General features: G+C 41.8%; 2 protein-coding genes across 4 annotated transcripts in view; both read left to right on the top strand.

Annotated features, from left to right (window-relative positions):
• si:dkey-77f5.3 (uncharacterized protein LOC326903 homolog) overlaps nt 1–16,565 on the top strand; it is a 341,053-nt gene that overhangs the window by 252,236 nt on the left and 72,252 nt on the right. The gene's annotated exons all lie outside the window — the stretch shown is intronic.
• schip1 (schwannomin interacting protein 1) overlaps nt 1–16,565 on the top strand; it is a 75,187-nt gene that overhangs the window by 35,553 nt on the left and 23,069 nt on the right. For both annotated transcript variants that reach the window (XM_051665203.1, XM_051665204.1), the window contains one exon: nt 10,306–10,424. In XM_051665203.1, the coding sequence (XP_051521163.1) occupies nt 10,306–10,424 (119 nt within the window). The remainder of the gene's footprint in view (nt 1–10,305; nt 10,425–16,565) is intronic.

The following is a 16,565-nucleotide window of genomic DNA, read 5'->3' as shown; positions in this document are numbered from 1 at the left end:
TGAGGTTGTGTTTCTATTGCGAGTTTGAGTGCCTATAGAGAGGTTGTGTTTCTATAGTGAGATTGTGTTTCTATAGCGAGATTGAGTGCATATAGAGAGGTTGTGTTTCTATAGTAAGGTTGTGTTTCTGTAGCAAGGTTGTGTGCCTATAGTGAGTTTTAGTGCCTATAGAGAGGTTGTGTTTCTATAGCGAGGTTGCGTTTCTATAGTGAGGTTGTGTTTCTATTGCGAGTTTGAGTGCCTATAGAGAGGTTGTGTTTCTATAGTGAGGTTGTGTTTCTATAGCTAGTTTGATTGCGTATAGAGAGGTTGTGTTTCTATAGTGAGGCTGTGTTTCTATAGAGAAGTTGTGTTTCTATATCGAGGTTGTGTTTCTATAGCAAGGTTGTGTTGTGCGCTATGTTCAGGAGCAGGTTTGGTTATTAGCAATAATTAATAGTTATAAAAGATAATTATTAACTATTAAAATCAGTAGAACATTGATTTGAATCAGTGTTAGCTTTTTAATCCTTTAAATCAACAATCATCAAAGATAACCATCAATTATCAAATTCAATAGAATATTAATTATTATCAAAGATAATTATCAATTATAAAAATCAATAGAATATTAATAAGGATTAATATCGCCGGGGCACCACCCTGGAATCAGGGACTAATAACCAGACAGTATAACAGTATCAATATTAGTTTGTTCTCTTAGGAAAATCGATGTCCGGAGATCATCAACATTCAAAAGGAAACAATGAATGCTTGAATCCACGTACACTGACATCCTCTGCCAGCCTTTGACACAGGTGTATGCAAAACAAACCAAAACACTTCTCTTTGAAATATAACAAAGTTTATTGATGCAGTAATATCAATTAATAATCAGTACAATGCAGTCAATAAACTTCCGACTTACAACTACAAACTAAACAGTTACATGATTAGATATGGTAACCAAAATAAGCCTATAACACATGAGAGGAAGGTATGTGTGTGTGTGTGAGTGACGTGCACAAAATGGGGGACTTGACTTTCTTGGAGAGTACATCATGCGAGATTTCCAGCCAGAGAATATGGCCGCGAATGTGGGCGGAGAGAAGCTGGTTAATAGCGTCTGCCCATTTACCGCGTGTCTCCGCTTGTACGATAACTTAGGGACAAAGCTGAGTTCCCTATCTGTCACTCACTCGACGTTGTGTCGAAGTAGTGACACTAGGGGTCACTCTTGGGAGCCCGAGACACCTCTGGTCTTTGATAGAAGGCCAATGAAAATTGGCGACTCCCCCGGACATACGGGTATAAATGGAGCTGGCGTGCAACCTCTCATTCAGATTTTCTCTTCAGAGCCGAACGGTCGATGTTTACTGACTGTTCATTCACCTCTGCTGGATCTGATGGTGCATTTCAGCGGCTTCTCCCTCCTCTGCACTGGTTCACTGCAGAGAACGCCCCTGGGCGCTTCGGCAGAAAAAAGAGAGTATATTTTCCTAAAAGAGTATATTTCTCTAAAAGAGCGGCACACAAGGAACGTCTTTTTAAAGACGCATCTTTTTAAAGATGCATTTCCGTTTGTGTGTTATTCCTGGTTGCATTCGTTACCTCTCAACTTCAGACAGTCACGATCGATGTCTTTCGTGTCTGAGAGCGATCCACGTGGAGACATCATTCGTGGATGGTTCATGTACTCACTGCAAAAACATGACCATGGCAACTTTGCAGTCGCAGCTTGCTTTTCGTAAGGCTCCCCACCTCGGTCCTTCTACCTACGGGTATGAGGCCAGCGCGGCTAGCACTGGTGGCGATTTGGGGACCCCAATGGGACCGCCTCCGCCGGGTATCGCCCCACGGACCTCCCATTCCCCAGCACGCTCGTCTGCCCTGATCGGGCTTCCGGATGAGTCCGCCGGCTCGTCTCACAGCGAGTACGACCTCTTGTTCGGAGCCCAAGAAGCTGATGAGCTCTCGAGCGCCGCATCGGAGAGCGGGCTTGTTCCCTGGGTCACATACCCAGTGTGCACGGTCGTCATCATGACCACCATCCACGGGATTTTCCTTGCAGGATTGGCGCTCCAGCGGCGGTCTCTCCGCCCCTGCGTGCCCAACTTTGGCACACATCTGCCAGTGTGACAGTCTCCATGGGTTATGAGGACACGCCTCTTCCTCCCCCGTCCCAGGCTGTTCCGGGGGTGGTTACAAGGAGCCAGGTAAGTGCTTCGATGTCCCTAGACTTAGCACGGCCACGACATGGTGTGGCATCTTGAGCTCCGCCCCGCCGCGAGACCCCACCTGCCGGTACGTCCGACGACGTTGTCCCTTTGGTCCCCCTTGATGCGTACTTTCACGTCTCGATTTTACCTCGACACAGACTCTTCCTGCGGTTTGCATCCGAGGGTCAGGCGAATCAGTACAAGATCCTCCCTTTCGGTCTGTCCTTGTCTCCTCGCATCTTCATGAAGGTCACAGAGACAGCTCTTGCCCTGTTTAGGGAGGTGGGCATTCGCATTCTCAACTATCTTGATGATTGGCTAATCCTAGCTCACTCTCAGGACATGTTGTGTGCACACAGGGACTTGGTGCTCTCACACCTCAGCCGATTAGGGCTTCAGGGAAAAGAGCAAGCTCCTCCCGGTTCAGAGCATCTCTTTTCTCAGTTTGGAGTTGGACTCAGTCTCGTTGACAGCGCACCTCACGAACGAGTGCGCACAGTTGGTGCTGGCCTGTTTGAAGGCATTCAAACAGAAAACAGCGGTTCCACTGAAACTCTTTCAGAGGCTCCTGGGCATATGGCATCCTCAGCGGTGGCTTCCCTGCTCGGGTTGATGCATATGAGACCGCTTCAGCACTGGCTTCATACTCGAGTCCCGAGATGGGCATGGCGCCGCGGGACACATCGCGTGGTCATCACGCCGGTCTGTCTCCACCTCTTCAGCCCTTGGACCGACCTCACGTTTTTACAGGCATGCGTTCCCCTAGGGCAGATCTCCAGGCGCGTCGTGGTCACGACAGATGCCTCTAAGACGGGCTGGGGCACCGTTTGCAATGGGCACGCAGCCGCTGCCTTGTGGATGGGCCCGCGGCTGCGTTGGCACATCAACTGCCTTGAGTTGTTGGCAATTCTGCTCGCCCTGCTGAGGTTCCAGCCGTTGATCCAGGGCAAGCACGTGTTGGTCCGGATGGACAATATGGCGATGGTAGCATATGTCAACCGCCAAGGCAGTCTGTGCTCTCGTTGTATGTCACAACTCGCCCGCCGTCTCCTCCTCTGGAGTCAGCAGCACCTCCAGTCGCTGCGAGCCACTCACATCTCGGGCAACCTCAATACTGCAGCGGACACACTGTCACGACAGGTTATGCTCAGACTCCACCCCCAGGTGGTCCAGCTGATTTGGAGTTGATTCGGTCGAGCACAGGTAGACCTGTTTGCTTCCCGGGAATCCTGCCACTGCCCGCTTTGGTACACCCTGACCAAGGCACCCCTCGGTATAGATGCGCTGGCACACAGCTGGCCCCCTGGACTATGGAAATACGCATTCCCCCAGTGAGCCTACTTGCAGAGACCCTGTGCATGGTCAGGGAGGACGAGGAGCAGATCGTCGTAGTAGCACCCTACTGGCCCACCCAGACGTGGTTCTCAGACCTCACACTCCTCGCGACAGTCCCCCCACCCCAGTGAATTCCCCTGAGGAAGGACCTTCATTCTCAGGGATGGGGCTCCATCTGGCACCCACGACCAGACCTCTGGAATCTCCACGTCTGTCCCTTGGACAGGACGTGGTAGACCTAAGTGGCCGGTGCATGCTTTATGCGTCTATTTGGATCGCACGCAGAGTTTTAGAAGCTCCAAGCAGCTCTTTGTCTGCTTTGGTGGACAGCAGAAAGGAAGTGCTGTCTCCAAACAGAGGATCGCCCGCTGGGTCATTGACACCATCGTGATGGCATATCACACTCAGGACGTACCGCCCCCCGTGGGGTTACGAGCCCACTCTACTAGGAGTGTAGCGGCCTCCTTGGCCCCGACCAGTGGTGCCTCTTTGGCAGACATCTGCAGAGCAGGGGGCTGGGCAACACCCAACACCTTTGCAAAGTTCTATAATCTCCGGGTTGAGCCGGTTTCATCCCGTGTGTTGTCAGGTCCGAACAGGTCAGTTCCAGGACAGCTGGCCATGTGTACCACTTGTGCATAGCACCTTTCCCCTCCCATGAGGTAAAGATGTGCGCTTTTGACTCCCAGTCGTGTTCACAAGCTGTGATCCCTGGATGATTTTCCTTCTTAGCCCTGTGACAGATGAGTTTGCGGAGAATCTCGCCCAGTACGTGTACTAATTAGGCCCTGTACTGAGGTAGGTGCTCCACATGTGCTGGTTCCCCGTAGGTGACCCCATGTGATATCTTCGCTAAATCGTTTCCCTGTCGGTAAACTGCATCTTCCTTGGGCAGAGGCCCCTCTGCACCCAGTCACCATGTAGGTAGAAAATCCTTCCCCCTCAGGTAGGACCTACCATGGGACTTCTCCACATGACATACTTCCGACAAGACTTCCGGTAAGACCATGTGACATATTTCCACTCAAAATACACCCCTCACCCCTTCTCTGGGCGTGGTGTGGTCTCCGTGTTGTCTTCCCATTGGGAGTGACAGCCCCCCTGACGTAGACATTTATGGCCCCCAGTCGGTTAACAAATTCCACTCTTTCTGGGGAGAAAAAAGAGGAAAAGAGGCCACAGCTGGGCTAGCCTGTCCCTATTTTTTTGGGCAGTCGACTTGTTCCCGAAGGACCGTTCGACGCTCATAAGAGTGTTGGGGGAGGTTACGTGACGGCCTGGTGCACTGGCTACGAGGCACACAGTGGTCTGCCTGTCTCGCACTGCCAGTCTAGGTAACACAGTTCAGCTAGTTGTGGTGTTTTGTATAGGGACCCCTAGTGTCACTACATTGACACAACATCGAGTGAGTGACAGATAGGGAACATCCTGGTTACTTTCGTAACCTCCGTTCCCTGATGGAGGGAATGAGACGTTGTGTGCCTCTTGCCACAACACTGAACTACCTGCTAAAATGGCCGGGACCTTGTCTCGGTTCCTCAGCACAAAACCTGAATGAGTGGTTGCATACCAGCTCCTTTTATACCCGTATTTCCGGGGGAGTGACATGCAAATTCCACTCGCCAATTCCCATTGGCCTTTTTTAAAAAAAAAAGCAGAGGTGTTTGGGGCTCCCAAGAGTGACCCCTAGTGTCACTACATCGACACAATGTCTCATTCCCTCCATCAGGGAACGGAGGTTATGAAAGTAACCAGGACATTTCTATAGCAAGTTTGATTCCCTATAGCGAGTTCGAGTGCCAGTAGAGAGATTGTGTTTCTATAGCGAGGTTGTGTTACAATAGTGAGGTTGTGTTTATGTATGATATGCCTTTTTTTTATATAAATATCTAAAACTCATTTAAAACAACATACATTTATTTTAGGAACTATACTGCAAAAAATTAATTTTATCGGAGAATGTTGAATACAATATTTAATATTTTAATATTTAAAAATATCTACAAATCCTTATTAAAAATATATATATAAATACGAGTTTATTTTTTTCTGTACTGCACTAGCAGAAGTACAGTATGAACAAGTGAAAAAATACACTTGTGTACAAATTACACTTACATTTTCAAGATACATTCTCTGAAAGCAAGTCTAAATATCTTATGTTGCTTCTCAAGTAAATGTATCTTGTTTTAAGGATTTTAGACCATTTTAAATGGAAACAAGACAAAAACACTTGATGATGATTGGACTTTTTGCAGTGAATATTTTACTGAATTAAACTTAATAAAAAGCCAATTTTTTTCCTTGTAATTCAGTGAATGTCATTTAGAGGTATTTTTAAAAGATAATTTTGTCCTCTTTATTGTTAGTAAGCACGTTTAATACAACCTTTTAAGTCGAGGCACATGCTGAATAGTCGGTTAAGAGCTAATGTTTAATCGTTGCAATAATCGTTGAATAATCGTTAGATTAGTCGATTATCAAAATAATCGTTTGTTGCAGCCTGACTGTGGAACTAGACCATTAAAAGCTTTGTAAGTAATTAACATAATTTTAAAATTAATACAAAATTTAACAGGTAGCCAATGTAGAGACGATACAATTTGGCTGATATGACCTTAATTCTTGGTTCTAGTCAGCACTCTGGCAGCTGCATTTTGAACCAATTGAAGTTTATTTATTGATCTTGCAGTACATCCTCCCAGTAATGCATTACAATAATCTAGTCTTGAGGTCATGAACACATGAATTATTTTTTCGGCATCAGCAACAGAGAGCATGTGTCATAATTTATTAATATTTCTGAGGTGGAAGAATGTTGTTCTACAAACATTGGAAATGTGATTTTCAAAGGACTGATTGGTATCAAATATAACACCTAAGTTCTTCGCTGTAGAAAACGATGTAACAGTACATCCATCAAGAGTACTAAAACTGATCCCGGTGGCACTCCATAGTTAACTTTAGCTTAGTCTGACAATTCCTCATTTACACAGACAAAGTGGAAGCGGTCAGATAAATAGGACCTAAACCAAGCTAAGGCCTGTCCACAAATGCCAACATAATTCTCAAGCCTGTCCAAGAGAATTTCGTGATCTTTGGTGTTGAAGGCAGCACTAAGATCTAAAAGCACTAGAAGAGAAATGCAGCCACGATCAGATGATAAGAGCAAGTCATTTGTAACTCTGATAAGTGCAGTCTCTGTACTGTGATGGGGCCTAAATCCTGACTGAAATTGTTCATAAATACCATTTCTCTGTAGAAATGAACATAGTTGGGAGGAGACTACCTTTTCTAGTATTTTCGACATAAACAGGAGATTTGAAATCGGCCTATAATTAATCAAATCTCCAGGATCAAGCTGTGGTTTCTTAATAAGTGGTTTAATAACTGCTATCTGAAATTTTCTTGGGACATGCCCTAAGGATAATGAGTAGTTAATAATATTAAGAAGAGGTTCTGATATTACAGGAAACGCCTCTTTTAAGAGCTTAGTCAGTATTTGATCTAACATACGTGTTGTTGCTTTTGATGTTTTGATTAGCTCTTCATGACCTATGACAGTGAAGGATTGAAGTTGCTCATGTGGAATAATATGAGACATCATCTTCTGAAGTGCTATGGCAGATGGTTGCACAATTTTGTTTCAGATGATTTCAATTTTATCAATAAAGAAATTCATGAAGTCATTACTATTGTGCTGTGACGGAATATCTGGTTCAGTCGAGGCTTTACTCCTAACCAATTTAGCCACAGTACTGAATAAACACCTAGGATTGTTGTGGTTATTTTCTATGAGTGTGCTAAAATATGCTGACCTGGCAGCTTTTAGTGCCTGTCTGTAGCTAGAGACACTATCCTTTCATGCACCGCGAAACACCTCTAATTTTGTACTTTTCCACTTGCGCTTCATTTTGTGAGCTGCTGTCTTGAGAATGAGTGTGATCATGGTACCACGGTGCAGGGCTTTTTTCTTTAATTTTCTTTCATTGAAGGGGGGCAACATTATCAAGAGTGCTAGAGAAGACTGTATCCATATTTTCTGTGACTACATCAAATTCTTCTTAACTTTTTGGCTTACTGAGTGTTTGAGACAAATCTAGAAGATTATTAGTGAAGCTCTCTTTAGTGGTTGAAAGAATAGTTCTACCTGAACGATAACATGGCATTGATTGAGTGACCTTTGCTAAGCGCAGCATATAAGAGATGAGGTAATAACTCAAACTCTCCCAAATGCACCACATACTGACTGACTGTCGCAACTCATGTTACAACAAGTATGCTCAGATTTGTATTCACATATTTATTTGTTGTTTAATTTATTTTTATATTTATATCTTTGTCCTCTCCTTGTCTAACTGTACCGTTAGTCGGAATTAGTTACTACCGTAATGACTGAAAATGGGCACCTTAATATTCATACACATGTAATTCATACACCTTTTTAAAAAAAAGCGGCATATACATCTGAATTACAGCATGTCTAAAAGTGTAAATTCACGATTATAAGCCATTATAGAATTGCCAATAATTCATCCTTCAGTGGCCGCAATGTAATGCTTTGATGGCTGAGAAAGTGCTCATTAAAAAGAAAAAAAGAAGATCGCACCTGAATCTAGGCACGATCACAGATCACAGATTTAAGATGAATAACGGTCAACCTGTGCATCCCTAACATTTTTATAGAATTCTTTATGCAGAGTTTCAATTGCCGTTTTTCCCATTTGGTGAATTGTTGATTTGATTCTAATATTTTTAGATTGTAACAGGAATATCTTTAGTGTGTTTTTTTTTTTCATGGCTTAGAAGAGCTTTATCTCTTAGTTCATTCTCTCTCTCTCTCTCTCTCTCTCTCTCTCTCTCTCTCTCTCTATCTCTCTCTCTCTCTCTCTCTCTCTCTGTGTGTGTGTGTGTGTGTGTGTGGTCGTGTGTGTGTGGTCGTGTGACTCACTGAAGATGAAGTCAGACTATGTGATAGAGCTGAAGGGTGGAGTCTCTCCACTACAGAACAACCTGCCCTGATATGTGTCCATCTGTGTGTGTGTGTGTGTGTGTGTTGTCAGGTAGGTGGATGTGGGCTTTAGTCTGATCAGTTAGTTTGTATCCCACATTATCCTGTGGGATCAGCAGTGAAAGCTGCTCACTTCCTATGCTGTGGTTCAGTGTCTCAACAGTACATGAAACACTGAAACAAAAGCATTGTGTTAATGTGTGTGTGTGTGTGTGTGTGTGTGTGTGTTCATCATTATATTATTCAGCAGTCACACACAGTTATTCATTGTGTGTGTGTGTGTGTGTGTGTGTGTGTGTGTGTGTGTGTGTCTGTGTGTGTGTGATATACACACATTCCCACCTTTGGAAAACATTCCATTGTATATATATATTTTTTCCGCACTGAGCCAAAATCGTATTTGTATGTTGATGAGGTTTAGATTTGGTTGGTTTGTTTTGACAGTGTGTGTTAGATTTGTTTTCAGAAGAAGAGCTATATGTAGATGTTTTGAATGATGTTTATTTCTTTTGACAAATCCATCTATTTGAACTGTTTACTATTACTCAATCAATTAGATGTGAGTCATGTGATCTCTTTAGAGACAATTTTACAGTTCTTTATGTGCATGTGTGTGGACTTAGCTATAGTTTGGGGATAAAATAGTCTCCAGCAGTGAGATAAATCTGAAGAAAAATCTGAAGGTTTTCTTTTAGGGGTAGGAGTTATTTCGTATCTGTATTATGCAACCAAAAAAGTTATTATTAAATTTTTTTGTGAAACTTTTGTGTGTGTGTTTGTGTGTGTGCAAGTGTTTCAAATAATTTAGCTTGAGTACATTTTTTGGTTACATAAAAAAATACAGAAATAATTCCATATTACAGATCCCGAATGTAGTAATATAAATGCTAGGTAAACGTGTGTGTGTGTGTGTGTGTTTTTCTTGAGACAGAAAACAGATGTGTAGACTCACATGATCTGTGCAACTGCTCTATTGGTTTAAAATAATAATCTAGTGTACTGACAATATGTGTATACATGAAAGAAATTCACAGAAAACACTATATATGCATCTCTAATCTCTCGACAAGTCCACACCTGCTGTCATTTTACACAATACCAGCATGCACACTGTGTAAAGCAGTGACCTAAAATTGTTACCTTAACCATCTATATATACTAAGCTTTCAAAATGATTTTCATTGATGTAATCTAATGATTTATTCATTGCGTTAATCTTAAAAAATACAAAAAAATCTATCATTGTGTTCTGATTTCTAGTGCAGAAATGAAAGCACACACTGTATACTAATGATTCGGATTGAGTTCAGTTTTGTTTAATTTAGTATATGATTATAATCTAAAGTAACATAAAGTTCTGGTCAGGTAAGGACAGTCGCTGTGTGTTTAGTGATATAACATGTGACGTGTTGTGTTTGCTCTGTTAGCAGCAGAGGATTTGACAGACAGGTGTTATTAGTCACTAAGACAGGTGTGTAAACATACAGGAGATGTGTATTGACTTCACTGCTCTTCAAACATTGAGCTGTTAAAGTTGTGATGTGCTGTGATTTTGACATCATACTGATGAAGTCTGAATACAGTGTTGCTTTAGTTGTGTCATTTTTACACCAGCTGTTTCTACAGGTCAAGTGTGTGTGTGTATGTGTGTGTGTGTGTGTGTGTGTGTGAGATGTTCAGTGGAGATGTATTTCATGTGTCTCTGCTGCCATCTGCTGCTCATTCACACTGAACTCATGTGTTGTGTGTTTTGTGTATCAGGCTCAGAAGAGTGAGCGTGAATCCATCCGGCAGAAGTTGGCACTGGGCAGTTTCTTTGACGATGGGCCAGGCATCTACACCAGCTGCAGTAAAAGCGGCAAACCCAGTCTGTCCTCACGGTCAGTACCTGTGTGTGAGTGTGAGTGTGTGTGTGTGTGTGTGTTAGTGTGTTAGTGTGTTAGTGTGTGTGTGTGTGTGTGTGTGTGTGTGTGTGTGTGTATGTGTGTGTGTGTGTTTGTGTGTGGATAAAACCCTTTTTTCAAAACTGGTCAAGAATGTAGCCGGCTCATATTTCATCAAAAAATTAAAGGTTTAAAATTATATTTTGCATAAAGAAGTAAGGCTATATTCTGGTCCATTTGGTCCACAGTATTTTCACATTTACCCCCAAATTAGTTTAATTACTATAATGAAAAACTTTAAAGTGTTTATACATCAGGGTAGTATTTGTTGTATTAGAGTTAGAATATAATCATCATTGAGAATAATGAGAATTACAAAACAAAATCAAAGCTTTTTTTAGTTATTAAGAGTCCATCTTTGTCCTCTGGAATTGATTTCAGAGCATTTTTCTAATACAGCATGTTGACCGTTTATGTTGAATACTTTAATAGAGAGCAACAGTCTGGTTCTGGAAGTAAAAATCCCATTAAGTTATCCCATAGACAAATACATTTTCAATGATAACTTATAAACCTTTAAAGACTGACCTACCATGAGCTACGAGGTTGTTGTATATGCTTCCGTTGAAGACATCCGTCTGTGTTATTTAAACTTTATTGTTTAAAAATCATGTTTGATAGTGGAATACATGGTAAACAACTACATTACCCATGATACATCCACTAATCAGAGAATTGTGGCCAACAAAATCTGCAAAATGTGCCTTGGAGAGACTGCGCATTCCCATGACGCACTGTGAATGATGTAATCGAGTCGGTCTCCCTTCACCCTTAAACTGCTTATATATTTGTACATATGTGAATATTTTAGAATCAGAATGAGCTTTATTGCCAAGTGTTCTCACATACACAAGGAATTGTTTTGGTGATAGGAGAAACAAGTGCACACAGAACATTATAGTGAGACACAGAATATAAAAAAAGGTGAGAGTATAAATAGACAAGGCAGGGGTATGTACAGTTATTGAATTAAATATGTGAATTTACATAAGTACATGAGATATGTATTTACATTACTGCACTATAGGGGAGTAATTGTTCATGAGGAAAATGGCCTGAGGGTAAAAACTGTTCTTGTGCCTGGTGCTCAGGCCAGAGGGCAACAGTTCAGAGAGGGAATGGGAAGGGTGTGTGGGGTCCAGAGTGATTCTACCTGCACATTTCTTCAATCTGGAGATGTATAGGTCTTGGAGAGTGGGCAGGGGGGCACCAATAATCCTCTCAGCAGTCCTGACTGTCCGTTGTAGTTTCCTTCTGTCTGATTATAGATGTACACAGGACAGACTCAATGACGGCCGAGTAGAACTGTGTCAGCAGCTCCTGTGACAGGTTGAACTTCCTCAGCTGGCGAAGGAATTACAACCTCTGCTGAGCCTTCATCACAATGGAGTCTATGTTGGTGTCCCACTTCAGGTCCTGAGAGATGGTCGTGCCCAAGAACCTGAATGATTCAACTGCTGCCACAGTGCTGTTCAGGATGGGGGTGGTGGGGGGGTTTCTCCTGAAGTCCACTATCATCTCCACTGTTTTGAGCGTGTTCAGCTCAAGGTTGTTGTGACCGCACCAACCAGCCAGCTAATCAACCTCCCATCTGTATGCAGACTCGTCACCGTTGTGGATGAGGCCGATGACCGTGATGTCATCTACAAACTTCAGGAGCTTGACAGTGGGGTTTTTTGCAGTGCAGTCGTTCGTGTACAGGGAAAAGTGAGGGTCCCGGATTGAGTTTCCCCAGTCTCACTAGCTGCTGCCTGTCTGTTATAAAGCTGGTGATCCATCAACAGGCTGGGGTCAGCATGGAGAGGTGAGTCAGTTTGGTTGAGAGAAGATCAGGCATGATGGTATTGAAGGCTGAACTGAAGTCCACAAATAGGATCCTTGCATAAGTCCCAGGTCTGTCGAGGTGTTGCAGGATACAATGCAGTCCCATGTTGACAGCATCATCCACAGACCTGTTTGCTCAGTAAGCAAGCTGAAGGGGATCCAGCAGGGATCCAGTAATGTCCTTCAGGTAGCCCAAAACCAGTCTCTTAAACGACTTCACGACCACAGACATAAGAGCGACAGGTCTGTAGTCATTTAGTCCTGTGATTTTGGGTTTTTTGGGGGACCAGAATGATGGTGGAGCGTTTGAAGCAGTAGGGAACTTCACACTGCTCCAGTGATCTACTGAAGATCTGTGTGAAGATGGGAACAGTTGGTCAGTGCAGACTTTCAGACAGGCAGGTGAAACACCATCTAGGCCTGAAGCTTTCCTAGTCTTTAGTTTCTGAAAGACCGTCACGCATCCTCCTCACAGATCATACAGTTGAAGTCAGAAGTTTACATACACTTAGGTTGAAGTCATTAAAAAAAAATTTTAACCACTCCACAGATTTCACATTAGCAAACTGTCATTTTGGCAAGTGGTTTAGGACATCTACTTTGTGCATGACACAAGTAATTTTCCAACAGTTGTTTACAGACAGATTGTTTCACTTTTAATTGACTATATCACAACTTCAGTGGGTCAGAAGTTTACATACACTAAGTTAACTGTGCCTTTAAGCAGCTTGAAAAATTCCAGAAAATGATGTCAAGCCTTTAGGCAATTAGCCAATTAGCTTCTGATTGGAGGTGTACTGAATTGGAGGTGTACCTGTGGATGTATTTTAAGGCCTACCTTTAAACTCGGTGCCTCTTTGCTTGACATCATGGGAAAATCCAAATAAATCAGCCAAAACAATTGTGGACCTCCACAAGTCTGGTTCATCCTTTGGAGCAATTTCCAAATGCCTGAAGGTACCATGTTCAACTGTACAAACAATAGTACGCAAGTATAAACACCATGGGACCACACAGCAATCATACCGCTCAGGAAGGACATGCATTCTGTCTCCTAAAGATGAATGTAGTTTGGTGCAAAAAGTGCAAATCAATCCCAGAACAACAACAAAGGACCTTGTGAAGATGCTGGAGGAAACAGGTAGACAAGTATCTATATCCACAGTAAAATGAGTCAAGTCAAATAATTTTTATTTGTATAGCGCCTTTCACAACACACATCGTTTCAAAGCAGCTTTACAGAAGATTAGGCATTAACAGAAGATAAAACTGTAATATCTATAATGTCTTAGAGTCATCATTGTGTAGTTTGATAAATTACGATTGTGAATTGTGTTTAAAAATAAGTAATTAAATAATAATTGTATTTAAAACCCCAGTGAACAAGCCAAAGGTGACTCCTATATCAACATAACCTGAGGCTGCTCTGCAAGGAAGAAGCCAGTGCTCCAAAACTACAATAAAAAAGCCAGACTACAGTTTGCAAGAGCACATGGGGACAAAGATCTTACTTTTTGGAGAAATGTCCTCTGGTCTAATGAAACAAATATTGAACTGTTTGGCCATAATGACCATTGTTATGTTTGGAGGAAAAAGGGTGTGGCTTGCAAGTCAAAGAACACCATCCCAATTGTGAAGCATGGGGGTGGCAGCATCATGTTGTGGGGGTGCTTTGGTGCAGGAGGGACTGGTGCACTTCACAAAACAGATGGAATCATGAGGAAGGAAAATTATGTGATATATTGAAGCAACATTTCAAGACATCAGTCAGGAAGTTAAAGCTCGGTTGCAAATGGGTCTTCCAAATGGACAATGACCCCAAGCATACCTCCAAAGTTGTGGCAAAATGGCTTAAGGACAACAAAGTCAAGGTATTGGAGTGGCCATCACAAAGCCCTGACCTCAGTCCGATAGAAAATTTGTGGGCAGAACTGAAAAAGCATGTGTGAGCAAGGAGACCTACAAACCTGACTCAGTTACACCAGTTCTGTCTGGAGGAATGGGCCAAAATTCCAGCAACTTATTGTGAGAAGCTTGTGGAAGGTTACCCAAAATATTTGACCCAAGTTTAGCAATTTAAAGGCAATGCTACCAAATAGTAACAAAGTGTATATAAACTTTTGACCCATTGGGAATGTGATGAAAGAAATAAAAGCTGAAATAAATCATTATCTCTATAATTATTCTGATATTTCACATTCTTAAAATAAAGTAGTGATCCTAACTGACCTAATACAGGGAATGTTTTCTATGATTACATGTCAGGAATTGTGAAAAACTGAGTTTAAATGTATTTGGCTAAGGTATATGTAAACCTCTGACTTCAACTGTAAGTGCAGATTGAGTAGCAGGAGGGGAAGGAGGGCGGTTTCAGGATGTTTTGGTGTGTGTGTGAAGTGAAGATCAGAGAGGGGGAGGGATGTGAGTCTGGGCTTTTCAAACCTGCAGTAAAACACATTCAGTTCATCAGTCATTAGTTGACTATCTACAGAGCGAGGTGGATGTGTCTTGTACTTGGTGATGCTTTTTAGGCCTTTCCACACAGATGCAGGATCGTTGGCTGAAAATGGATTTTTCAGCTTTTCAGAGTAGCTCCTTTTAGCTACTCTGATTTCCTTGTTCAGTGTGTTTCTGGCCTGGTTGTACAATATTTTATCCCCAGTTCTGTAAGCATTCTCTTTGGCATGACGAAGCTGCCTGAGTTTTCCTGTAAACCATGGTTTATCATTATTGAATGATAAAATTGTCATAGTAGGGATGCACATATTCTCACAGAAACTGATATATGATATCACAGTATCTATGAGCTCATCCAGGTCTGTGGCTGCAGCCTCAAAAACACTCCATTCAGTGCAGTCAAAGCAGGCTTGTAGTTCCAGCTCTGCTTCATTAGTCCATCTCTTTACAGTCCTTACTACAGGCTTAGCTGATTTTAGTTTCTGCTTGTAGGTCAAAAGAAGATGAACCAGACAGTGATAAGAGAGTCCTAAAGCTGCACGTGGGACAGAGCGATATGCATCCTTTACAGTGGTGTAACAGTGATCCAGTATATTTCTGTTTCTGGTGGGGCATGTGATGTATTGTTTGTAATAGGATTTTGCAATAAACTTAAAATATATTATTTCTGTACATATATAATCAACAACTTTAAATCAATAGTTTTATATATTCCCATAGTTTTTTATTCAATGACATAATTCGCAATGCTTCATGGGATAGTAGTCTGTGCCCTCATGAAAGATGGTAAGTACACAGCTTTGTATCCTTGTCTTTATGTTTGATTTTCAAATGTTAGCATGAGTTTATATTTGATACAGGCGAGTCGTGCTGTCAGGATGATACTTCTCTTGTTTGTGTGATATTTTTCTTTAATTCCTGAAGTGATTCCAGCTAGTGACAGTGACATCATCACAGATAGAGAGAGAGACAATGATGGGCCTTTTCTTTAACTTCCCATGACCGCTCTGTCCACAGATTCTACACTGAAACAACATCACGTTTGTGTTTGTTAATGTGGTTTAAGCAGTTCTTTCAACTTTCAATCACTCTCTCTCTCTCTCTATGAACATGAATGTTTTTCCCCGTTCACTTCAGATCCCGACACACACACACTCTTCCCAAAAGGGAAGCAGCTCTTTCAAACTTTAGCCTGAATCACCAGCGCTTACTTTCAGTTTCATATGAATGTGATGAGCACTTCTGGTCATTTATTTGTCATGTTGACATAATGTTATGATGTAGTTTTATTACTGTAAATTATTGACATTATAACTGAACTTCATCACTTTACTCCAGTGAACCATCTTTGCTTTCTATTATAGTCAACTTATAAAAATGCATAAAGGAATTGGACACAAATTGGTGTCTATTATAAACTAGTAACTAAATTAACACAGCATGGAATGTAACTAGTTTTAAACTAGTTAAATGTCAATTCTTAGATATACTGTAGTGTTCAACCCTGTTAGCAAAATATTTATCTTTAATTTATGTGAAATATTAGTTTATCAATAACTAAAAAAACAACATTTCGTTCCAAACAAGCTCTTTTAGAAAAACCTATTAAAAGTAAACTTCTGTGTACCTATTACAAAAATAACAGGAGAAATCATAAATACTAACCTAAATGTTTTTATTTTGAACTTTGCAATTACAATATCATGCATTCATTGTTAATATTGTATTTTTTTTATTTTTTTTAACGCTGTGACATTTCCATTTTCCCCAATTTAAAAATAATGGTTTGATCTTTCT

Source organism: Myxocyprinus asiaticus, chromosome 31 (assembly GCF_019703515.2).
Source record: "Myxocyprinus asiaticus isolate MX2 ecotype Aquarium Trade chromosome 31, UBuf_Myxa_2, whole genome shotgun sequence".
Lineage (NCBI taxonomy): Eukaryota > Metazoa > Chordata > Actinopteri > Cypriniformes > Catostomidae > Myxocyprinus > Myxocyprinus asiaticus.
This window is presented reverse-complemented; position numbering and strand designations above follow the sequence as displayed.